Source organism: Salvelinus namaycush, chromosome 30 (genome assembly GCF_016432855.1).
Source record: "Salvelinus namaycush isolate Seneca chromosome 30, SaNama_1.0, whole genome shotgun sequence".
NCBI lineage: Eukaryota > Metazoa > Chordata > Actinopteri > Salmoniformes > Salmonidae > Salvelinus > Salvelinus namaycush.
The window spans coordinates 21,435,454-21,460,189 of NC_052336.1; the positions used below are offsets into that span (position 1 = coordinate 21,435,454).

Sequence of the window (24,736 nt, forward strand, 5' to 3'; positions counted from 1 at the left end):
GTACAGATTATCACGCCCTGGCCTTAGTTATCTTTGTTCTCTTTATTATTTTGGTTAGGTCAGGGTGTGACGAGGGTGGTTTGTGTGTTTTTGTCTCGTCTAGGGTGTTTGTACTGTCTAGGGGGTTTTTGTAGAGTAATGGGGTTGTGTTCATTGTAGGTGTTTATGTAAGTGTATGGTTGCCTAGATTGGTTCTCAATTAGAGGCAGGTGTTCATCGTTGTCTCTGATTGGGAACCATATTTAGGCAGCCATGTTCTTTGGGTATTTTGTGGGTGATTGTTTCCTGTGTCAGTGTTTGTGCCACACGGGACTGTTACGGTTTGGTCACGTTTTTGTATTGGTGTTTCATTGTTCAGTTTTCTATATTAAAACATGGACAGCTACCACGCTGCGTATTGGTCCGATCCTTGTTACACCTCTTCAGACGAAGAAGAGGAAGACAGCCATGACACAGATATCCAGGGTTTTTGTGTTTAGTGAGTCCGCCAGATCAGAGGCACTAGGGATGACCTCGTGTTATCTTGATAGAACGTGAATTGCACCATTTTCCTGTACTGCTAAGCATTCAAAATGTATCGAGTAATTTTGTGTGTCAGGGAAAATGTATGGAGTACATTATTTTCTTTAGGAATATAGTAAAGTAAAAATTGTCATAAAAATAAATAGTAAAGTACAGATACCCCCCCAAAATACTTAAGTAGTACTTTTAAGTACTTTACACCACTACAAATTTGTGCCCAAAATTTGAGAGAAATAAGCTTTTTGTGAGTATGGAAAATCCCTGGGATCTTTATTTCAGCTCATGAAACATGGGACCAGCACTTTATGTGTTGCGTTTTATATTTTTGTTCAGTGTAGTTTTAGTATTAGGGACAGAAAGAAACCTATGTGGGAAGCTAGGAGACAGTTTTTGTGTTTTTTGGAATGTCACTTTTTGCCACTGTGGTGCAGTAGTGCATAAGGTGATGGATCAGGCCATAGGGTAGGATAGGTTAGGTTTAAAGAGTGACTGCCCCTAACAACCAACTAATCCCTTTGAAAACGGCCCATGTGGCATCGATATGAGTCAGAAACATTTATTCTAGTGTCAAAATTGAGTACAAAGTGTAAATATGATCATTTTGGTCACAAAGTCAGTCTCGTCTAAAATGGAATTTGGAACCTGAGTGCGTCACAATTAGTAAATTAAGGCTGCGTTTGGTTACAATTATGTCAACAAATCGCTCCTTCACGTGCAAATCACCCCCTCCGCCCCACTTCACGTCCCTACGTGATCACGGCCGTCTGAGATCACAGCCATTTGAAACTGAAATGCCCTATACGGATTGATCATGCAGTGCATGCTTCCAGAAGGATACATATCCAAGAATATGGCATGCCCTGCCGAAGGAACCTATCACTTGGAATAGGTGGTTGGAGTTTGTTGGTTCCCAGTGGTGGTGAATATACCAGTAGTTCGACCATAGACTGCTGGTTATGTATATTGATAATCATTATCACTTACATCGCTAGCATAGCGGACATTAGCTAGCGAGCTACCTAACTAACTAGTTCGCTACCTAGCTAGCTAGCTGACTGGTAGCCTACCTTAAAAAAATTGGAAAATGTAATAGGAAAACCTTTTGTCATGATTGTGCTATGGTGGTACTAGCTAACTCATATCTGACTACAACAGTGTACTACTTAGCAGCAACAAATTCAAACCAACCCAGGGCCATAGCAAAACATGTCACAGTTGGTTGCATAGTGTAAGGCGTCACCGGTCTGAATCTAATCCAATCTGGAACAAGTCAGTCTACGTCTGTAAAGCATAGAATTAGCTTCCAAACGAGATTACGTTAATTCTCGAACTATGTTTATAATTGAGGGATGATGACAATCATCAACCCTGTTTTTGTGTTAGACAAAGTGTACAGTTGGGTGCCAGACCGATCTCCTGGTCATGAACTGATCCCAGAGGAAGCAAAGGTGGGCATCATAACATGTCCTGCAATGTGATTGCAATGGTTTAGCAACCTCCGAAACTCCTTTAATTTACTGTTCACTTGCTATTTTCACAGTTTGTCAGGCAAGACCTCAAAATAAAAGTTTGTCAGTACCCTTAACTCCTATGAAAGTCTCCCTCGACTTCTTTTAAAAGGACACGCAATCATGAGGCCTCTGATAGTGACCCGAGTTAATGCCCTGATTACACAGATGGCTTCATCAACAATGAAAGGTAATGTGTGTTAAAATAGTAGGCTAATTCCCCAGCCAAGCAGATACAAATGACTAGAGTCATTTTGGTTGGGAAGTGCATTAGCAAAAAGCTTTGTCCTTTAGAACAAAATGCAATGTACCACTTGGCTGCCTATTATATCGCCCTGTCACAGGCCCTCCCAGTCAACACCACCTTGTAAGATTGCCTGCTGCAGGGCCTCCCGAGTGGCGCAGCGGTCTAAGGCACTGCATCACAGTGCCAGAGGCGTCACTACAGCTCCGGGTTCGATCCCGGACTGTGTCGCAGCCGTCCGTGACCGGGAGACCCGGTGTTTTCTCCGATACATTGGTGCGTCTGGTTTCCGGGTTAAGTAGGCAGTGTGTCAAGAAGCAGTGTGGCCTGTCAGGGTCGTGTTTGAAAGGATGCATGGCTCTCGACCTTCACCTCTCCGGAGTCCTTACAAGCATTGCAGCGATGGGACAAGGCTGTAACTACCAATTGGATTTCACAAATATTGGGGAGAAAAAGGGTTAAAAAAAAATTATAATAAAAGATTGCCTGCTGTAGTTGTTTGAGAGATGTTCAGTTTGCAGCCAAACATGCATTATAGAGAAGACCAGCAAGGGGGCCCTTATCAGCATCATGCAGACAGGCCCTTGCTGTGAGCATTCCTATGAATAGAACAGTCAGCCACATGTTAGCAAGTATCCAGCCAGCAACCTTCACCTGTCAGTGGCAACAGCTTTCACAGGTTCACCATTTGTTCAAATACATAAGGTAAGCCTCTTCATTACTTTGATACATTTGATAACCCAATCGTGAATTTTAAATTATGTAACCTGACATTATTAGTTGCTTATTTTCTACTTCTTAGTTGCATATAATGTCCAGGGCATATATTAGTCTGGTGGAACCAGCCTGATCGCTGTGTTCACCATTCTATTTCACTTCACATTTTATCATATCTGTAGTAAAATTAAAAGGTGAATGCAGCAATCAGGTTGGTTCCATCAGGCCAATCATAACCACCATTGATAATGTAATCAGTGCTCTCTGTGTGTGTGTGTGTGTGTGTGTGTGTGTGTGTGTGTGTGTGTGTGTGTGTGTGTGTGTGTGTGTGTGTGTGTGTGTGTGTGTGTGTGTGTGTGTGTGTGTGTGTGTGTGTGTGTGTGTGTGTGTGTGTGAGAGAGACAGACAGACAGACAGACAGACAGACAGACAGAGACATACAGAGAGCGAGAGAGAGACACAGAGAGACACGGAGAGAGAGAGAGAGAGAGAGTGTGTGTGTGTGAGAGAGAGAGAAAGAGCAGTATCTTTGATGAGGGGCCAGGAGCTGATTTACGCTTCTATGGCTCTGGCAAAGACCTCGCCAATTTCCTGCTTACCAACGATCGTCGAATAGGAGAACATAATTAGGTAGGTTCAGTCTGACCTGTTCAAACTACCGTACCTATCCTAACTGCCAATGGTAATAGAACAGTGACCGTGTTCACAGAAACATGTATAGGGCCAGCAGGGCCAGACTTGCACGATGAAGTCCAGACTGACAGACAGGCTTGATACTGATGTCTCTGAATGGAGAGAGAGCTCGCACTCGGCATTCAAATTTTACCAACAACTTTTATTATTGAATGGTATCAGTCAATATGGGGAGGGAGAAACCCTGTGTATACTGAATCATGGGACTGCTGTTGTATATGGAACTCCACACAGGTACAGTTGAAGTCTGAAGTTTACATACACCTTAGCCAAATACATTTAAACTCAGTTTTTCACAATTCCTGACATTTAATCCTAGTAAAAATTCCCTGTCTTAGGTCAGTTGGGATCACCACTTTATTTTAAGAATGTGAAATGTCAGAATAATAGTAGAGAGAATGATTTATTTCAGCTTTATTTCTTTCATCACATTCCCAGTGGGTCAGACATTTACATACACTCAATTAGTATTTGGTAGCATTGCCTTTAAATTGTTTAACTTGGGTCAAACATTTCGGGTAGCCTCCCACAAGCTTCCGACAATAAGTTGGGTGAATTTTGGCCTATTCTTCCTGACAGAGCTGGTGTAACTGAGTCAGGTCTGTAGACCTCCTTGCTCGCACACGCTTTTTCAGTTCTGCCCACAAATACCCAATTCGATTTTTGTCCCACCCCAAAAACATGACATAAACATAATTCATGATGGTTTTTATTTTTGTTAGTTTTGGAGTCAAAGTTCATAGTTTCAGTATAGTTTTTTAAACAGGTTGTTAATTATTTTTATTTCAGTTTACTAAATTGTCATTATTTGTTTTCCTTTCAGTTTTTGTTTTTGATTACTATAACAACCTTAACACACAGACAGAAACACACAGAGACAGAAACGTGCACACACGGATGGGCCCTGACTATGAGCGCCCTTGCCCTGGGCCTGAAAACACTTCCTGCTGCCTCCTGCAGCCCTTCTGCTCCCAGAGATAGTGTTCTCATTGGTAGGGAGGCTGTCTACATGCTTTATGTGTGCTATAACAGAGTAATCATTGTCAAAGTGAAAAAGATTTGTCAACACCCAAGGCAATTTTCCAGTATACATGGATATTGGCCCATCCTGGGCCTATTTGTGGTTTCCTTTCTGGGAAACGATAGTACTCCTGTTGATTTCTCCCCCCTCTCTTAGATTGCCTCGGCTCTGTTTTATCCTCCTCCATGCGGTTTGAAAACAATAAAAGAAAAGTGATGTGTCTTGTTCAGTCACTAAATAGCTGTCTCGTTTCCCCACCTGAGGTGGCTGCACATCACTGCCTGCCCCATTTATCAGGTCCACGCAGGGCCCTCAAACTTTCAGGAATAAAGATGATAAATGCCTCACCCACTTCTGCCTGTACAGAGGTAAAGGGCAAGGAGAGATGGAGGGAGAGAAGGAGAGTGGGAGGGAAAGAGAAATGGAGATAGAGAGAGACCCTGAAAGTGGAACTAAAATGTCCTTAAAGCACACCTGCCTCCCCAGCGCTCAGCCTCCCTCTTCCTCCCCCCCTCCCCCTTCTGATTAAATAGCATTTTCTCCCTCCTTATCTGTCGCTGTTCTTGCATGAGCGAGCTATCTGCAGCCTGACTGACAGACGCCTGGCTGCTTGCTCTGATAGGATTCCACTTTGGTTAGATAAATAGGAACTTAACTGAACTGAAACAATTTAAACAGTCTAAATGCAGAGAGATTAAAACTGGTCAAACAGTGACTGAGCACACGGCAGCATCATTTTCAGGGCGGTTGCAGCATTGCCCGAGAGAAACACAAACATAGATACACTCTGACAGAACCAACACCAGAATAGCCTGGGAGACCTTGGATGTTTTTGAGGCCCTAGTGCCCCCTGATCCAGTTCCACTCCAGTTCATCCCCATGCCTGTCCATGTCCACCACCCCCATGCCCAAACACACAAAGGGAGAGGGGCAGGCAGGATGGACCGCAGGACAAGTTTCCGCTTGGACGCCCCACCACAGCCAGCTCTGGCCAGAGGCCTTCCCAGGCAGGCCGCTCGAGTGAGCGACCTACCCTGACTCTAACGCTGTGTGGCAGGGGGACCGAAAGACAGATGTTCTCTGCCACTGGCATGGTACTGGAGAGGAGATTTCAGCATGTGTGAGTGTGTGTGTACATGTGTGTGTTGCTTGGCTTGGTGCTTGAATGGCAGTGTGGTGAAGGGGGATGGTGGTGGTAAAAGAAGGAGAAATAAATCAAGTCAAAGCAATTTGTGCCCAGGACGGCTGCAGTGTCATTAGAAATCCTGTCACGCAGCCTTACTGACAGATCACGCTGCTTACGCAGGTCGACAGTGGGCCAAAGAGGAATTTTAATTTCCCCTCCAACACTGCCATTCCTGCATTAAATATGTCCTGGGCTAGATGGATGGGGTTGTGGAGACAGTGTTATGTAGAGATATGCATCTGTATATCAAAGATTGATCTATTATATATAATGCTTACGTACAAAAAACAACAAACACACACACACACTCCCATACAGATACAGGAATGCACATGCACATGAACAGTACCGAAACACAGGAGATGAGATTGACCAAAACCTTTGTTCCATCAGTGCTCTGGTACTGTGTGTGTGTGTGCGTGCGCGTGCACGTGCGTGTGCGTGCGCTCGTCCTGCATTGTGGAGAGGAGATTGTGGTAATGATCCTGGCTATTGCAGCACAATGCTGCATATTTCTCCTCCCAGCTGCCACTTTAATGAGCAGATAAAATGGGCGCCGCTGAATAATTAATACCCAGACCCATTAACGAGGCATTAGAATGCATTTTACCTCTTATTGATTTTCCTTTTCTTCTTATTGAAAAATAAAAACCGTTGACTTGGTCCGTGGTACACTTTGGGTCTGGTGCTGGGCTGGAGAGGAGAGGAGAGGGATGAAATATGGCTGGTCCTGTTTAAATGTCAGCTTTGTAATTACACATAGAGCGCCAGTGTGGCGATCTCAATGCCCCCTCTGATTTATGATCAGGACTAAACGACAACCCACCCGGCTCAGCACAGACACTCAGCTCAGCCTTAGTGGAGAGAACAGGCATGACATTACACATTAAAAGACACAGCCCATGACTCATAACCATGGACAGTCAAACAGCCAATCTGCACTAAGGCCTTTGACATTGTGAGACCCACATAATATCCTTGCAATTTTCTCGGGGAGATAATACTACTCATCCACATGCACCAATCCTCCATGTATCCCTTACCCCAGGCCTGCCTGAGCACCTTACTGAAGAGACTGTCCTGCCCCTGGGCTTACTGGCTGTATGTCTGAGGAACAGAACAAGACTAAACAGGACTGGGACTCCTGCATCATGCTCTGAGAGCAGGACCCATCAGTCAGATACCCCGCACAGGTAGCTGCACAGAAAATCAATCCATATCTGGATGGATGAAGACGAGAGGCCAGATCAATGTACAGATATTGATACACGCACCCATGCAAGGAGCTGCTACCTACATCCCCTCTACTCATTCTTCCTCCCTCAAATACAGATTGTGAATCTAGATGAACTGCTGAGTAAGGGAGGAACGGGTGTGAGAGAGAAGTAGAGAGAGTTGTGGGAGATAGATGTTACCAACACAGAGTTTAGTATCAGTGAAAACGGGTCAATAATGAATAGCTCCCTCCCATTTCTCCAGTCAGTGTGTGCGGCGTTACTCCAGCACCTGCTGACTCCCAGATTTACCAGCAGATTTGTCCTGTATCTATTCATCAGCCGACAATGATCCTCACAGTGGGCACCTCTGCTACACAGCAGCACACCCAGAGGCACAGCCACACAGCAGTCTAGCTTAACCACTAGAGAGAGAAACAAAATGACCGTTTCTTTCACACACTAAAAGGATTCCACACCACAGCCATCTGCCCAGCAGGTTGGTCTGTTTGTTTGTGAGGAGTTTTGATTGGACTGAAGAGGATACTGAGAGGACAGAAGCAACTCTGACCAGGCTAGCTCACCTTGGGGCTGGGGATGACGGGATAGCCAGGTGTTTTATAGTATTTGTGGCTGTGATCATCCATCAGAGCGATCGATCACGCTCCCAGCAGCTTTTATTAATGATCTTGTCAGCCGCCCAGCTCCTGGGTGCCTGCGCTTGTCCAGAATGATAGATCATTAGCTAGTCTGCCTGCTATTTATTCTCCCATGACCTTGTCTTTCCCCATTGTTGAGTAGACCGAGTTATGAGTGCTGGAACATGATAATTCGATATTGATCCGTTTTGCTCCTCAAAAAGTTTGCAGCCCAGATCCTCTGTCCATTACAGATAAAAACTGCAAACCCACACAGACGCATTCGGGCACAGAGGCACTTGCATACACACACCCACTTGAATGCTCACATGCAGAAAGGAGAAGTATGGAACTGGAAAAAATTAACCTCTAGAGACGGACGATGAAGAAAACATAAAAAACAAGATAATACAATTGTATTATGTATATTTGTATATTTTGTTACAGTATGTATATTTCGTTACAGTATGTATATTTCGTTACAGTATGTCTTTATGTATATTTCGTTACAGTATGTCTTTATGTATATTTCGTTACAGTATGTCTTTATGTATATTTTGTTACAGTATGTATTTTTCTCTACAGTATGTCTTTTCCTCTATCATTTTCAATCCCTTATAGAATTGATAGACTATTTCAAGACATTCTTAAATCAGGACACTTTATTATTGTAATAAAGTGTACTTCACATCCAATCCCCATGAGAGCTGAGTCAGTTGTAACATTGTGTCAGTGGTGACGAAGAGTCGATCGCTCTCTGTCCCTTTAAAAGAGATCCCAAGTCAGCAGGAGTTGAATGAAAACCAAGCCTTGGGCAGAGCCACAGAGGTAGAACAGAATAAACATTAGCATGCAAACAGCAGCACTGTACTGCCTGAGTGAGCTGGCTTCCACAGCACATAGCCCAAGCAGACACTGGGGGGTGAGCGGGGAGGTGAGGGGTGTGTGCCCCCACCATGTCCCGTGGCTGGAAAGCGGCTGAGAGACAACATGAGGCCTGTCATCCTTCCATCCCTCACTCCGCTACGTTTTATTAGCTCTGTCACATTAATCAATTAGCCACCGGCTTGGCACTCGGGCACTGCAATGTTCATTTGAACACAGCCTTTTGTTATTGTCAAAAGTGTGTACGTGTGCACGTTTGACTGTATATGTTTGCAGGCTGTTTTTTCCTCCTCTCCCTCCCTCTCTCCCAGTACATACCATCTATACACTATGTTTTTAATACATTTAATTCCCTGACTTATTCTTTGTTGTTTTCTGTATCTCACAATTACTTCAAACAGTCAGACCTGTTTACTCTGCAGTAGGAGTGTTCAAAGAAGATCCAGCATGAACCTCTCTCTCTCTCTGAATCATTTATGATGGATCGCTTTCATGTGCCGAGTGACTTAGAAGACTCAAAAGAGAGAAGTTTGAAAAAAGAAACATGGAGGGAAAAATGAAGAAACACCTTGAGCTGAGTGGAAATACAAAAGCTCTCAATTAGCCAGGTATCCATACAAAGCAGCAGGGCATTCTCTTTGAAAGCCCACACCCTTTCAAATATTAAACCGTCCTCGCTCATTTCAATTCCGTGTTAGATTGCGATGACATTTGGCTTGCTCTAGTCTCCTCCCTCTCTTTCTTCTCGCCGTGTGTTAGGGGAGAGGCTGTCTGTCTTTCTGCATGCAGCTATAGCATCATTCATTGCAGGCAGGCAGGCGTGCAGGAGACGAGATGAGCCCAGTGAAACGCGGCAGAGGCGGGCAGCGCTTGCCCTTCTCTCTGCCTCCTCTCCCTGGTGGCCCCTCTGGGCCCTGGGGCCCAATAAGCAGCCATCTGCAGACAACCTCGACCACCACGCTCCAGCGGCCACACAGCTAGTGGGATGGGGGTGTGTGTATCTGTGTGTGTGTTTGGGAGAGGAGGGGGGAAAAGAGGAGGAAGTAGTCCAAGGGCACAAGCACTCCATCACGCCAGAGTCCTGGGAGTGACCTCCCACCACCTGAGTGTTGGGCCCACCCTGAGTGACTGCCATGCTGGCCAGGCCCAGCCACGGTGTGGGCGCTGCGAGCACAGAGCCTGTCCACTGGTGCCCCAGCAATCCTCCCAGCACATCCATCCTGCCCTGCCAGCCCACAGATCGATAGACCTGCTCTTTTAATCAGGTCTCTGGTGACTGTGGGTGGAGGAGGAAGGCTCATTCCTTCCACTCTTTCCCCACCTCTTTACCACTCTCTTGTTTTCCTCTATTTTCCTCCCTTCCTGTCCATTTACTCCATACTTGTTTTATTCATATTTCTCCCCTTCTCGTCCTCCCTCTCTCCATGCTGTACTGTAGGTGTGTGTTGTCTTCCTCTCTCTACTGTACCTCTCTCTCCATGCTGTACTGTAGGTGTGTGTCTGTGTTAGCAGGTTGCCAGGTTTCAGGGAGCCAGTATCCCAGGTTTGCCCAGCAGCACCACTGGCTCCCAGCCTGATGCTGCCATGCTCCAGCCCTGCCTGCCTGCTGCTTGGCACACACATTGTAATTGTGCTGATTTATTGCTATGGAGCTGCGCCATACCGTAACATCATTTATACAAGATCACTCCCAAAGATGCAAACACAAAGAGAAGGAACGTTGGGGCTCTGATACATCGGCTAACTACACAGATATCCCCCTGCCTCCGACACCTCCAACTGAATTTTACTCTGCTATTTTCAAGGGTGTGTACAGACTATCAAATTGTATATTAAATGATATACAAACTCTATATTCAAATTTAACAGGATGTTGCCTCTGGCTGCTCTTAACAAGCCAACACATCAATGGTAGGAGTACTGTAGAGTCTGTCTTTCTCAGAATCCATGGAGTAATTATGCGTACTTGTATTTCTATAGACAAAAATATAAACGCAATATGCAACAATTTCAATGTTATTAAGTTACAGTTCATATAAGGAAATTAGTCAATTGAAATAAATAAATTATGCCCAATTCTATGGATTTCACATGACTGGGAGTACAGATATGCATCTGTTGTTCACAGATACCTTAAAAAAAGGTAGGGCCGTGGATCAGAAAACCAGTCAGTATCTGGTGTGACCACCATTTGCCTCATACAGCGCGACACATCACATTGTCCCACTCTTCAGTGGCTGTGCAAAGTTGCTGGATAATGGCAGGAACTGGAAGACGCTGTTGTACACGTCAATCCAGAGCATCCCAAACATGCTCAATGGGTGATGTCTGGTGAGTATGCAGGCCATGGATGAACTAGGACATTTTCAGCTTCCAGGAATTGTGTACAGATCATTGTAACATGGGGCTGTGCATTATCATGCTGAAACATGAGGTGATGGCGGCGGATGAATGGCACAATGGGCCTCAGGATCTCGTCACGGTATCTCTGTGCATTGAAATTGACATAGATAAAATGCAATTGTGTTCATTGTCCATTGCTTATGCCTGCCCATACCATAACCCCACCGCCACCATGGGGCACTCTGTTCACAACGTTGACATCAGCAAACCGCTCGCCCACACAACGCCATACACGCTGTCTGCCATCTGCCCGGTACAGTCGAAACCAGGATTCATCCCTGAAGAGCACACTTCTCCAGCGTGCCAGTGGCCATCGTAGATGAGCATTTGCCCACTGAAGTCGGTTACGACACCGAACTGCAGTCGTTCAAGACCCTGGTGAGGACGAAGAGCACGCAGATGAGCTTCCCTGAGACGGTTTCTGACAGTTTGCAGAAATTCTTTGGTTGTGCAAACCCAGTTTCATCAGCTGTCCGGGAGGCTGGTCTCAGACGATCCCGCAGGTTTCGAAGCCGGATGTGGAGGTCCTGAGCTGGCGTGGTTACGTGTCTGCGGTTGTGAGGCCAGTTGGACGTACTGCCAAATTCTCTAAAACGACCTTGGAGGCAGCTTATGGTAGAGAAATGAACATTAAGTACTCTGGCAACAGCTCTGGTGGACTTTCCTGCAGTGAGCATGCCAAATGCACGCTTCCTCAAAACTTGTGTTGTGTGACAAAACTGCACATTTTAGACTGGCCTTTTATTGTCCCCAGCACAAGGTGCACCTGTGTAATGATCATGCTGTTTAATCAGCTTCTTGATATGCCAGACCTGTAACATGGATGGATTATCTTGGCAAAGGAGAAATGCTCACTAACAGGAATGTAACCAAATTTACGTACAAAATTTGAGATATTTTTGTGCGTATGGAACATTTCTGAGATATTTTAGCTCATGAAACATGGGACAAACACTTTACACGATGCATTTATATTTTTATTCAGTGTAGTATATGAAATGTCACCATTCTGCTAAGAGGGAATGCTCAAGTTATCCGTTCTTGACACATGATGATGGTGTCAAACAATGAATGGCGTAGTCACTATCTCTCACAGTAGCCTGTAGGAGAGATGAAAAGAGAGGTGGATGATGGAGAAGAGAGGGTGGAGGATTCCCAGCTGTGGGACACTTCTCTATCTAGACTCCTTCCTCTCTGCCTCTAGGCTCTCATCACACCTGTGTAACCACAGCTGCACACCTACCCACCCACCCACCCACCCACCCACACACCCACACACACACACACACACACACACACACACACGATATGTCACCCCTTACACAGTAGCTGAATATTAACCAAGGCTGCAATCAATAAACCAAACACCAAAAACGGCATGTCCATACATCATCCATTTTATTACATTAAAATAAACTTCATCGCCAATTCAAGGGCATCCATCTGGATTGTAATTATGAACAATTTAAGAATGCACTGTATTCCCCTCTTCTTCTTCTTCTGTGTATAATGTCAAGGATCTCTTGCTGCTCTTATCGTTTTCACGGTTTCTTAATGTACTTGTGTGTTGGCATAATTATTCATGTCATGATCCCCAGTCATGCTAATGATCGCAGCACTCAGTCTTTAAAGAAGGCACCGCAGCCTTATCGTATTAAATCAGTTCTCTGTCATAGCAGCCAAACTAAATATATCTCTATAGCAGTTTAATCACGTGTAAGACAGCACTGTTGAGCTCAGTGCCTCCAGGCCCAGCAGTGAACAGTCCTACGGTAACTCAGAGCTGAGTGGGGTCAGCGGTGTAGTTAGTGGGATCCTCAATGAGGTCTCTTCATTCTTCCCCAGACCACTGTCTGATGAGTCAGTCACTTGGAGCTCATCTCAATGGTTTACTGTAGTATGAGGAGGGTCTATGCTCCTGCTGGAGGGAGGTGTCATGGAGGAGGTGGGCCGTGAAGGAGGTGCAGGCTTCTCTACTAGTTAGCTGGGGAAGAAGTGCTTGAGTAGGTCCTTCTTGTTGACCTTCCCCATCTGGTTCCTGGGCATCTCCTCCACCAGGACCAGGCCTGTAGGGATGGTGTATGGAGCCATGTGCTCTCTGAAACACAACACATGACAATTAACACACAGGACTGAAACACAACACATGCCAATTAACAGACAGGACTGAAACACAACACAATTAACACACAGGACTGAAACACATATAAAGGCATGCACATATTAACTCTTCTACTGCTTAACACACAGGCACGCACACACAGGCACAAAGCCACGAGACACTACTTGAGCGTACACACAATAACAATTACAGTGGAACAAAGGCTGAGCCTCTGGTGTTGCAGTCAGTTTGAGAGATAAGACAACGTCCTTCATACGCACTAGAGCGTCTCTCTCCCTCGGTAATATCCCCCAGACTGCTTCAAGACATTTCCTATTTGGTTAATACAAAACAATGTAATCAGCATGAAATAAAAACAAAATAGTCAAGGCAAAAACACAAGGCTGAGCTAATTAAATGTCTGCCATTTTGAATGCATGGTTGTTATGTCGAGCCGTGAAGCCTGAAGCGTTTTTATTATCTAATGGCTGTGTTGTGGCGATAGACAGAGAATAGTCAATCAATAAATCATACTTCTGTCCCTCGCAGCAGATGGGTCTGTCTCTCTCTCTCTCTCTGCATTGCTCTCTATACATATGACTGCATGACTGTGTCACACAACTATATGTGTGTGTGCGTGTGTGTGTCTGTCTAATGGGGCTTGTTCACACACCCATCTCTCGGAGACTCTGCCTGTTGTGTATGTATGTGTGTGTGTTAGTGTTTGTGTGTGTCTGCACTAGCTAGTGAGGAACACAGCGATTGACAGAGATACAGGGTGACAGCTGAAGCCGGGGCACTGAGGAGTGAGCATCCATGCACTTTTTTGTCCCACCCCTTTCTGTTCATCCTCTCCATCTCCTTCACCCTGGCTGGCCCTGCCTTGGCCCTGTGCTTTACCGCCCGCAGGCAGCACCTTTGGCAGACAGGCAGCGCTGCTAATCCACCATGCAGGACCAGCAGGCCACAGCAGTAGGGCCTGCACACCCCCACACCATATGGAGCCCACAGCGCGCACACACGGGGTGGGCAGAGAGCGATAGAGAGAAAGACAAAGACAGATGGAGGGAGAGAGACGGAGAGGGGGCATAAGGAGAGAGAGAGAGAGACATGCCCTGAGCCACTCCACAGAAAGGGACATGTGTCTTCTGCCAGTGTTGGGGGGCAAAATAAACCACAGTGACATTTAGAGAAAAAAAGAAGCCAAGACCGAAACAGCAACGGCTTGCCTGCCTGACAGACCTCCACCATCAAAATCCCTCATTTCCTCATCCTCCCTCTCTCTCTATTCTCTCCTCAGCTCCCTTCATCAGTCCACATCTGCCCTTGGCCTCTTCAGTTAAATGAGAGTGGTCTCTCTCTCTCTCTCTCTCTCCAGTAGTTAGGTTGCTATTGATTTTGAGGCTTCAGCAGCAGTTACTATAAACAAGTCTGGATGACTCCTCGGGGGACTGAGCAGTGAAGTCTTCCTCTAATTCAATAAATGCGGTGGACGCAATTCTATTTTCAAAAACACACGATTTAAGGTTTGTCGCGTGTTCCCAAAGAGTAAAGCCACAGAACCCTGAACACCAAATGTTTGATGGAATGGAGCATCATGACAAAGCACAGCTAGCTAGGAGACAGCTAGCTATAGAATATCTATTAGAATTCGGTCTGGCACACGTTTGTAATACAGTGGATCTACAATTTATAAGCACTTTTATGGATGTGGTACAATGAATGGTTTTGAAATAAATACTTCCACAGTTATTGGGAGTTATAGTGTTTATAAAATGGTTTTAATAATGCTGCTTTATGGTGCTATAAAACTAGTGTGACATTAATGTCCTTCGTGTTGCCTGTTACCTGGCCCAGGTCTTCAGCTCTGACAGGGTCATGCTCCGCCCCCTCTTCAGCTGCACCACCGCTGTCACCTTCTGTCCCCAGGTGGCGTCCCGAGCACCAATCACAGCCACATCTGAGAGGTCAAGGGTCACCACACATCAGCATAACACCCAGAAATAAGACACACCCTGAAAGCTACTGTAATATTTCAATGAGTAAAATGATGAATGTTGTTTAAACCCAACCAATCTAATGGTGCCAGCCATGGGAACACAAAAGCCTGAGTCTTCAGGCCAAGCGCCAGTGTAAGTCCCTGCAGTGGAAAAGCACCATAAAGGAGCCAATAGAGGGTGTGTTGACCTGTGATATCAGGGTGGGCTAGCAGGTGTCGCTCCACCTCCAGAGCACTGATCTTATAGCCTCCACTTTTTATGATGTCCACAGAGGTGCGGCCCATGATCCAGTACACTCCATTCTTATAGACCGCTGTGTCCCCTGCAGGACACCATACAAACACAGGGAGACTGGGCTTTAAGATAGGAGAAACACAGCAACAACAACAACAAAAAATGCTTAACAGTCCTCGTCTATCATAGGTATGCACATCTACCACGCACTGAAAAACACACACACACTCCATCATTCAACCCCTACTCCCACCGGGTTGTCACATGACTTGGCATATTGTGTGTAATACAGGCTTGTGTGTGCAGGAGGGAGAGAGGGTGGGTGGCATAATGAAGCAGGCCTGCTCAGTGTTTCAGAGAGTCACAGTACCACAACGCAGGCCTGCTTCATTAGTGTGTCAGAGACTCAGAGGAACCACAGTAAACATGGCCAGCACAGTCCACAGACCACAGTCCACAGACCACAGCAGAACAGCTGAGACTGAGAGCTCCATCAATCAGCAGGTGAATGGCAATATACTGGACGCCACACACACACACACACACACACACACACACACACACACACACACACACACACACACACACACACACACACACACACACACACACACACACACACACACACACACACACACACACACACACTGCTTTGCCTCTATCTCTTGAGCAAATAGCTGAGAGGAAGGAGAGAGAGAGAAGCTCAGCTGGAGTTCCCCTTAATTACCTCCCCCATGCCCACCACTGATTAGCAGCACAACGCCAAGACTCAGGTGTGCCGGGCCGTCTCTGTGGCACTGTAAAAACAGCAGCCTATATAATATAGAAAAACACAAACATCCGTGGACCATATCTGGGAGCTGGCTGACATCCAGGCCACCTGACACCTCATCACTAGGTAACACTTTCTCTCAGTGGAAATGCCACACCTACCAGCCAGGGCTCAGAGAGAGGCTGAGGAGAGGAACACTGACTGACTGTCATACTGTGACCTCAGACAGAAGAGCCATGATAGACACCTACTGGTGTGACCCCGGGGGAGTACTGGAGGGGTGTGTGTGTGTGTCTGTTTGGGAGTGGTGTGTGGAAGGGGGAGTTTATGTGTGTGTGTGAAGTGTGTGTGTGTGTGGGAGCTGGTTATTGAGTGTGATAAGGGGCTGGTTATTGGGTGTGATAAGGGGCTGGTTATTGAGTGTGATAAGGGGCTGGTTATTGAGTGTGATAAGGGGCTGGTTATTGAGTGTGAGGGCTCAGCTGGGGCTGGGGGATGATGAAGAGGGGAAGTGGGTCATTGTGGAGGATGAGTATGGGACTGAGATGTGGCGAGGGGGAGGTGTGGAGAGAAGGCGAGAGTTCTGGTGGATCATTACAGAGTCCCCAGCTGAGGCAGGGAGAGGGAAATGAAGGCTGTGTGAGAGGTGTGTGGGTGTATTGGGGTATGTGAGAGGTGTGTGGGTGTATTGGGGGGTGTGTGAGAGGTGTAGGGCTGTATTGGGGTATGTGAGAGGTGTGTGGGTGTATTGGGGTGTGTGAAAGGTGTGGGGGTGTATTGGGGTGTGTGAGAGGTGTGGGGTAAATTAGGGTGTATTAGGGTCTATTGGGGTGTGTGAGAGGTGTGGGGGTGTATTGGGGTGTGTGAGAGGTGTGGGGGTGTATTAGGCAGTGTGAGAGGTGTGGGGGTCTATGTGAGAGGTTGTATTGGGGTATGTGAGAGGTGTGTGGGTGTATTGGGGTGTGTGAAAGGTGTGGGGGTGTATTGGGGTGTGTGAGAGGTGTGGGGTAAATTAGGGTGTATTAGGGTCTATTGGGGTGTGTGAGAGGTGTGGGGGTGTATTAGGCAGTGTGAGAGGTGTGGGGGTCTATGTGAGAGGTTGTATTGGGGTGTGTGAGAGGTGTGGGGGTATATTGGGGTGTGTGAGAGGTGTGGGGGTGTATTGGGGTGTGTGGGTGTATTGGGGTGTGTGAGAGGTGTGGGGGTGTATTAGGGTGTGTGGGTGTATTGGGGTGTGTGAGAGGTGTGTGGGTGTATTGGGGTGTGTGGGTGTATTGGGGTGTGTGAGAGGTGTGGGGGTGTATTGGGGTGTGTGAGAGGTGTGTGGGTGTATTGGGGTGTGTGAGAGGTGTGGGGGTCTATGAGAGAGGTGTGGGGGTGTATTGGGGTGTGTGAGAGGTGTGGGGGTGTATTAGGGTGTGTGAGGGGTGTGTGGGTGTATTGGGGTGTGTGAGAGGTGTGTGGGTGTATTGAGGTGTGTGGGTGTATTGGGGTGTGTGAGAGGTGTGGGGGTGTATTGGGGTGTGTGAGAGGTGTGTGGGTGTATTGGGGTGTGTGAGAGGTGTGGGGGTCTATGTGAGAGGTGTGGGGGTGTATTGGGGTGTGTGAGAGGTGTGTGGGTGTATTGGGGTGTGTGGGTGTATTGGGGTGTGTGAGAGGTGTGGGGGTGTATTGGGGTGTGTGAGAGGTGTGTGGGTGTATTGGGGTGTGTGAGAGGTGTGGGGGTCTATGTGAGAGGTGTGGGGGTGTATTGGGGTGTGTGAGAGGTGTGGGGGTATATGTGAGAGGTGTATTGGGCAGTGTGAGAGGTGTGGGGGTATATGTGAGAGGTGTATTGGGCAGTGTGAGAGGTGTGGGGGTGTATTGGGCAGTGTGAGAGGTGTGGGGGTGTATTGGGGTATGTGAGAGGTGTAGCGGTGTATTGGGGTATATGTGAGAGGTGTGGGGGTGTATCGGGGTATGTGAGAGGTGTAGGTGTTTGGGGTGTGGGGGTATATGTGAGAGGTGTATCGGGGTATGTGAGAGGTGTAGGTGTTTGGGGGGGGGGGTAAGCAGGTGCTGGAGAACAGGGCCTGGCCCAGGGCTGGTGACTGGTGGAGGACAAGTGGAAGGTGCAGCTGTTGACACATCCACAAGGTCACCCAGCCTCTCTCTCACACATCTCAAGGTCACCCCTCCTTCATTAGAGATACAGCATCAGGAGAAGAGAACTACGACATGACCTTCTATTCAGTCTCACTTCTACCAGACGATATAGTCACCTCTACATTCTATGACTCATGTCAGTGTACATTATCATATGAATAGTACACACTTGCCATCGTATATGGTATCAGGGTAAGGAAATACTAGATAAAGACTTAAGCATAAATCAAAACCAGTTTAGTTAAAGTCTCTCATCTCCTCTCTATCACTCACACACTTAATCATCTCAACCTCCCAAAATACATTAATCTATCCTCTCAACATCCCTCTATCCATCCTGCCTCTTTCAGCACGCTCCTCTTTCAGTACTGCGACTCCTCCATCCCCTCCTCTCTATCTCCCCTTTCTCTCTCTCTCCTCCCCCCTCCTTCGTACAGTGTCTCTTCCTCTCACATTGCCTGCCCTCCTCCCTCTCCTCTCTCTCTCCTCCCTGCCTCCACCGAGCACAGCATCAATAGAGGGCCCATCTGTTCCCATACATCACGCACTTCATTTCAGTTTATTAGCCGGGATAAATCATAAATATTTCATTATACATCACGGGCGGCTGTCGCAGGGACGCCGCAATTTATCACCACTGCCCTCTCTCCCGGCTCCGCGTCGGAGCAATAAGCTTTCCAGTCTATTAAACAAGATTGATACAGTGTGTAAATTTAGATATTGGGAATTTCTTCACAGACCACTGCTCTGCACTGATAGACCGGGGCAACGGGGGAGGAGAGGAGGATTGGGGGAGAAGGGGGGAGCAGAGGAACTGGATAGGTGTTAACATCAGTAATAGTGTATTTACAGTTTCCCCTTCCTTCCCTTCGGTTTTAAGGAAGAAAACCCCAAAAGCCAGGAATAAATTTAGTCACAGGCGTGTAGCCCCGTTCTCATGTAAATAGAAAGTAGAATGAGAACATGTTTTACATGACTACAGATAAGTGGGATGCCATGGGGGTGGAGGGGAATATATGCATAGCTTTTCACTTCACCCCTCTTTACTGCTCAATGATGTCTGAGGGGAAAGGGGTCTACACTCACAGCAGACAGACATATTACTAACTTTGACACACTTGGTGCTCACTTGACGATGGCTGTTGTGACCTTATGTCTTTGAGGAACGGGAAAATAAGGAGAGAGAAACAGCGCCTGTTTGGAATGAGGGACCAGTGGGAATAGTGATTGGAGAAGAAACTGATAAAAATGGAGAGGGCGGCTTTTGGACACACTGAAGAATAGTTGTGATTTGACAACCCAGTCTCAGTCTGTACTGTTGTGGAGGACAAGCGGAGGAGGAGTGGAGATATGGATGAGTGGCTTTCTTAATTAAAACGATAAGAAGCCTAATTGCGCTGGGCTTTCATCTCCTTCGTAGGCATGAAAAAAAAAACGATGGATGGCACGGAAGAAATGAAAAACAATGGAATAGAATAGAAGATGGAGCGCAGAAAAAGTATCCTGGTCTGCAGTGGCATGTCTCCTCTCCTTTCTCCTCTCAGCACCTTGCCAGTGTCTGTCTCCCCCTGCCTGCCACCATGATCTCAAGCCAGGCTGGAAGTCTGAGACAGGGAAAAGGCAGGGAAGTGACAGTCAGCACCGCCCAAAGCCAAAACAAAAAACGCAGAGGCACAAACATACACCCACGCTCGTCTTTGGGTCTTTACACCGTGGGAGGTCTTGGTGAGGGGGGGCTCTAGAAAGGGCAGAGTGAGACAAATGACAAAGGCCACGCTCAGCGTCACACACACTTCTGTCAACTCCAGGCGCCGCTGCTCTAGGTGTTAGAGAGAGACACATGGAACACATGGTACAATTTCTGTGCCAGTTGCAAGTTTAAGGACATCAAGTTGGTCCTGTATCAGTCAATCAGCATTTTCACCTCACACAAGACGCCATCAACTAACTAAGTAGCGCAGTGATGAAGATAAGCCAGTAGCCATGTTCTCAGTGAGAACATCCAGCATCACAGCAAGAGGAGAAGGCCTTATCGGAGCTGGATGAATGGGGGGGGGGGGGGGGGGGTCTGCTACTCTGTTCACAGCCATCTCTCTATAAGAACAACATTCAACACAAAGCAGGGAGACATTAATATTAATGCCAACATTAAAACCCAGGCGGCTAAATGGAACAGCTAATGAGGATGAATAACAGACAACCGCTGACAAAAATCACCAGCTCTGATGTTATTTATCATCCTTAACTTTTGTCACAGCTCCTTTTTTGCGTAATTAATATCGTACAAGAAAGCGGCTTCGCACTCGGATGAGTGATCTAATTTGTATAGTACAATGCAATTAAAGGGAGAGAATTGCTTTATGTTAATGTTCCTGACTATGTTGCTCGCGGTTGATTGTCGTCTTGGCGAGATAGCGAGCAAACTTTTACGATTGATAACCTCTCCCGGAGATCTGGCGTGTACTTACACTAACTACTTGACTGCAGTTTGCATGGAACTGTTCACCATGTTGACGCACAGAGCCGGTGCAGTAGCAAGCACCCTAGAATCTAAACAGTAACCATTTATGCCAAGACATAGCAGAGATCAACATGGCAGCACACTGCCTACACTGAAGCGGTAATGCTGGTATGCCTATCAATGTACTGCAGGCATTTCCCTGCCTTATCAGCGAGTCTAAAAATACTTACAGGCTGTTCCTTCCATCCTACCTATACCTCCATCCTCTCATCTCACGGCCAACTCTATCAGAACAGCACAAAGAGGTCCCTCCATCCCCTTCCATCTGCCATCAGCCACAGCATGTCTACAGTTGACAGCCAGCTCAGAAAATATTCACTATTTATCTATCAGTCTTTCCGCTAAAAAGAGGAAATCAATGCCAAGACAAAAGTAGAGTAGGTCAATAAATCTCATGTGGGCTGTCTTTGTTTCTTCTTCGGGCACACAGAATGTTTATAGCATTTCAATGTAGAACTAGTGTTTACCACATATCCTGCTCCACATGTCAACACCTTGATTGGAACATTTCATTGGAATGGACGTGTAGCCTTACCATGGGGGAAATGGAACAAGGGGAGGCTGGGTGGTAGAGCCGTGAGGGGAATGTGACATTGGAGGGGCACCGCGTTGTGACCGGAGGTGAAATGTGACATTGGGGAGGGTGGGAGGGGAGAGGGAGGAAGGGAGAGGAGGTGAAGAACACTGCTGGGAGCAATGGAGGAATGCTTAAATCACTAGTGATGGCTGCCTGCCTGGAAAATAAGGCTGCTGACTGTCCTGCAGACACTAGTTTCACCTCAGCTGAGAGGTTAAGACTGACAAAACTTTAAAACCTAACACGCACTGAGCACACACACACAAATGTAAAAAATATTTGCAGGTTGAATGCAAAATCCGGCCACAGTACAAACTACACACAAAATCAACGGACCACAGACTAGTGATCGGGGGGGGGGGGGGGGGGGGGAATCGACACGAGAGTATTGCAATATTATTTTTGATGAAATTATATTGTATATACTTCAAGTATCATAAAACAAATCAAATATACAGTATATACAAAGTATTCAGACCCCTTGACTTTTTCCACATTTGTATACGTTACAGCCTTACTGAAAAATTGATTAAATAGTTTCCTACCGTTCATCAATCTACACACAATACCCCATAATGACAAAGCAAAAACTGGTTTTTAGACATTTTTGTAAAAATATATATATTTTTTACATAAGTATTCAGACACTTCACTCAGTACTTTGTTGAAGCACCTTTGGCAGCGATTACAGCCTTGGGTCTTCTTGGGTATGACACTACAAGCTTGGCACACTTGTATTTGGGGACTTTCTCACATTCTTCTCTACAGATACTCTGAAGCTCTGTGCAAAGATGAGCTCTGCCCTGAGATGAGCTCCACTCCTCTCCTCTCACCCTAGTTAGCATTCTCCCCACTCCCTCCAGTGGCCTGCACACCCACATCCAAGCCTGCCTGTTATTACGAGCACAGCAAGGCTAATGTGCAGTCCCCAAACAGTGCTTACCTGAGAACTGGCAACTTTTAGGACGCCTCCATTATTCATAGGTATGTGCACGCAGCATTTGGAAAATTGCTAATGCTTTCCCTCCCAGTCATCTTTATTTATTGATAGATATAATTATTTATTGTTTTTCAGCGTATAATCCATTCCCGGGGAAAAAGAGTGAGCTGTCCTGCTAGATTGCTGGACCAGCTGATCCCCACTTCTCTCAGTCTCTCCCTCTTTCTTCCTCTACCTCTCCCCCTCTCCATTTCTATCTCCGCAGCGCTACGGCTAATAAAATGAATGGTCTTGTTTACGAGGGACAGTCTTAAGGTCTGCACTGGCACAATGGAAAACCTTATTCGTTAGAGCCTAACCACACAGGCAGGCAGCCTGCACACAAACACCAGAGGCAGAAGAAATCTGACCACAGTCAATATTTTATGGAGGGAGTCAAAGATAACGATCCATCCACAACGCTGGTTATGAATTCATGATGGCGTTAGGCCTTGGCAGGATTCCTCACATCGTCTGGGTGCTTGTGTGTCACCATGGTTGTCCCGAGGTTGAAAAGATGTTAAGATCCTGATAGAGGGATGAGACTAGTGGAGGCAAGGTTTCAGTTACTATGTCCAGAGACTGGCTCATCATTAGTGCTGTATACTTGGGAGGCCATTGGCATGGTAGACCCCAGTCAAACAGTCAGTAACTCTAAACCAGTGTGAATGATCTGCTCAATAGGTGGCCTAGAGCCCCTGGCCAGTTAACGAGACTGACACACACTCTGTCCCCCTCCCTGGTAGGTAATCTAGCAGACACAGACAGCTGAAAGGGAGCTACTGAGGAGTACGTTTGAAAGCAGGGCAGATTGGAGGAGAGGAGAGGCCGAGCGAGTGAGTTGACACAAAGAGAAGTGAGGAAAATCAATGGGAACAAACGTGGTGTGGAGATGGGCGCAAAGTGAGCGCTCAACAGGGTGACAGCTTATCCATAGAGGTGCCAGTCAGGCTGAAGCAGGGCCACACTTACCCAATTAAAGATACCGCCAGGCAAACAGAAACCATGTTGACCTCTTGGCTCTCCCTGTTCTTTTCTCTTCATCTCCCTCGTCCTCTCTCCTTACCCCTCTCTCTCTGAGGGAGTCTGTGTGTATGGTAAAGGGTGAGCACACAGGGTAAAATCCAGAGTGGCGCAGCGGTCTAAGGCACTGCATCTCCGTGCTAGAGGCATCACTACAGACACCCTGGTTCAAAATCCAGGCTGTATCACAACCGGCCGTGATTGGGAGTCCCATAGGGCGGCGCACAATTGGTCCAGCGTCGTCTGGGTTTGGCCGGTGTAGGCCGTCATTGTAAATAAGAATTTGTTCTTAACTGACTTGCCTAGTTAAATAAAGGTTACATTTAAAAAAATGTAAATCCAATAGGAAGATGAGAGGGTTAAAAATTGAGATGGTGAGAGACAGACAGCTAGTTCAGGTGAGGGTAAAGAAAGGGAGAGAGGGAGGAGTGTTAGATGGAGAACTGAGCAGGCGGAGAGGGGGAGAGTGTAAGAGGGGGAGCAGGTGTGAGGGTGAAAAGGGTATGAGTGTGAGAGGAAGTCGGTGGAAGTGAGGGAGAGTGTAAGTAGTACTCGTCTTGAAACGCACACCTTTTCACCCTGCCTGCACACCAACAGAGTCAGGATCACACATAGTGACAAACAAAGAACCAGGCACTGGACAGGGAATAGCACTGTGAAAACTGACACTGTGTCATGAGATGATCATTACAGTAAGGACCTCTGCGCACATTCTCAAGCCTCCCTATTCAACTATATGAACTGGCCACAAGCCTTCAGATGAGGTGACATCAGACTCCTAACACCTCCAGTGTCAGGGAGGGGGGCAGCAGAATAGAGTGAATAGGCCTGGGCATATGAGGTATGTCAAAGTAAATGTAAAGTAGTGCTGTAGTGAGCAGAGGAGGCTGCTGGGACAAGCTACAGGAGGACAGGCTCATTGTAATGGCTGGAATGGAATAAATGAAACGGTATCAAACAAATCCAACATATGTTTGACTCCGTTCCATTAATTCCAGTCCAGCCATTACAATGAGCCTGTTCTCCTAAAGCTTGTCCCACCAACCTCGGCTGGTAGTGAGGATATAGCTGCCTATGGAGCTGGTGGATGCAGGGTCGCCATGGCAAGCAGGCTGCCTGAGGTGATGGTGAGTGTGACTGTGTGTGTGTGCATGTGTATGTAGGATGGAGCAGGCAGTCAGGCGGGTAGGGCAGGCAGGCAGGGTGCTTGGCAGTAGCAGTGGCTGGCTATGGGACTGACTGGCTTGCTGGTCTGTCTGCTGGGAGCTGATTGTGCTGGCTCTCATTATCCGGCCAGTGGGCCTAATGGGGTGTGACAGCAGCGTGCGGCGCACTGGAACTCTGTCCTTCCAG

General features: G+C 46.8%; 2 protein-coding genes across 5 annotated transcripts in view; both read right to left on the reverse strand.

The window, feature by feature from the left end:
- Window positions 1-9,847, reverse strand: part of LOC120025052 (cadherin-15-like) — a 64,536-nt gene extending 54,689 nt beyond the window's left edge. Inside the window, exon 1 of the mRNA XM_038969489.1 lies at window positions 9,701-9,847. Coding sequence (XP_038825417.1) covers window positions 9,701-9,847 — 147 coding nt within the window. The remainder of the gene's footprint in view (window positions 1-9,700) is intronic.
- A 2,563-nt stretch (window positions 9,848-12,410) lies between these two features.
- LOC120024984 (malonate--CoA ligase ACSF3, mitochondrial-like) overlaps window positions 12,411-24,736 on the reverse strand; it is a 43,821-nt gene continuing 31,495 nt past the window's right edge. For 2 of the 4 annotated variants that reach the window (XM_038969388.1, XM_038969389.1), the window contains exons 8-10: window positions 15,320-15,454; window positions 14,981-15,092; window positions 12,411-13,129 (exon numbers count right to left, since the gene is read on the reverse strand). In XM_038969388.1, coding sequence (XP_038825316.1) covers window positions 13,012-13,129; window positions 14,981-15,092; window positions 15,320-15,454 — 365 coding nt within the window. In that variant the 3' untranslated portion in view covers window positions 12,411-13,011. The remainder of the gene's footprint in view (window positions 13,130-14,980; window positions 15,093-15,319; window positions 15,455-24,736) is intronic. The other 2 variants (XM_038969390.1, XM_038969391.1) reach the window with 2 other exon arrangements.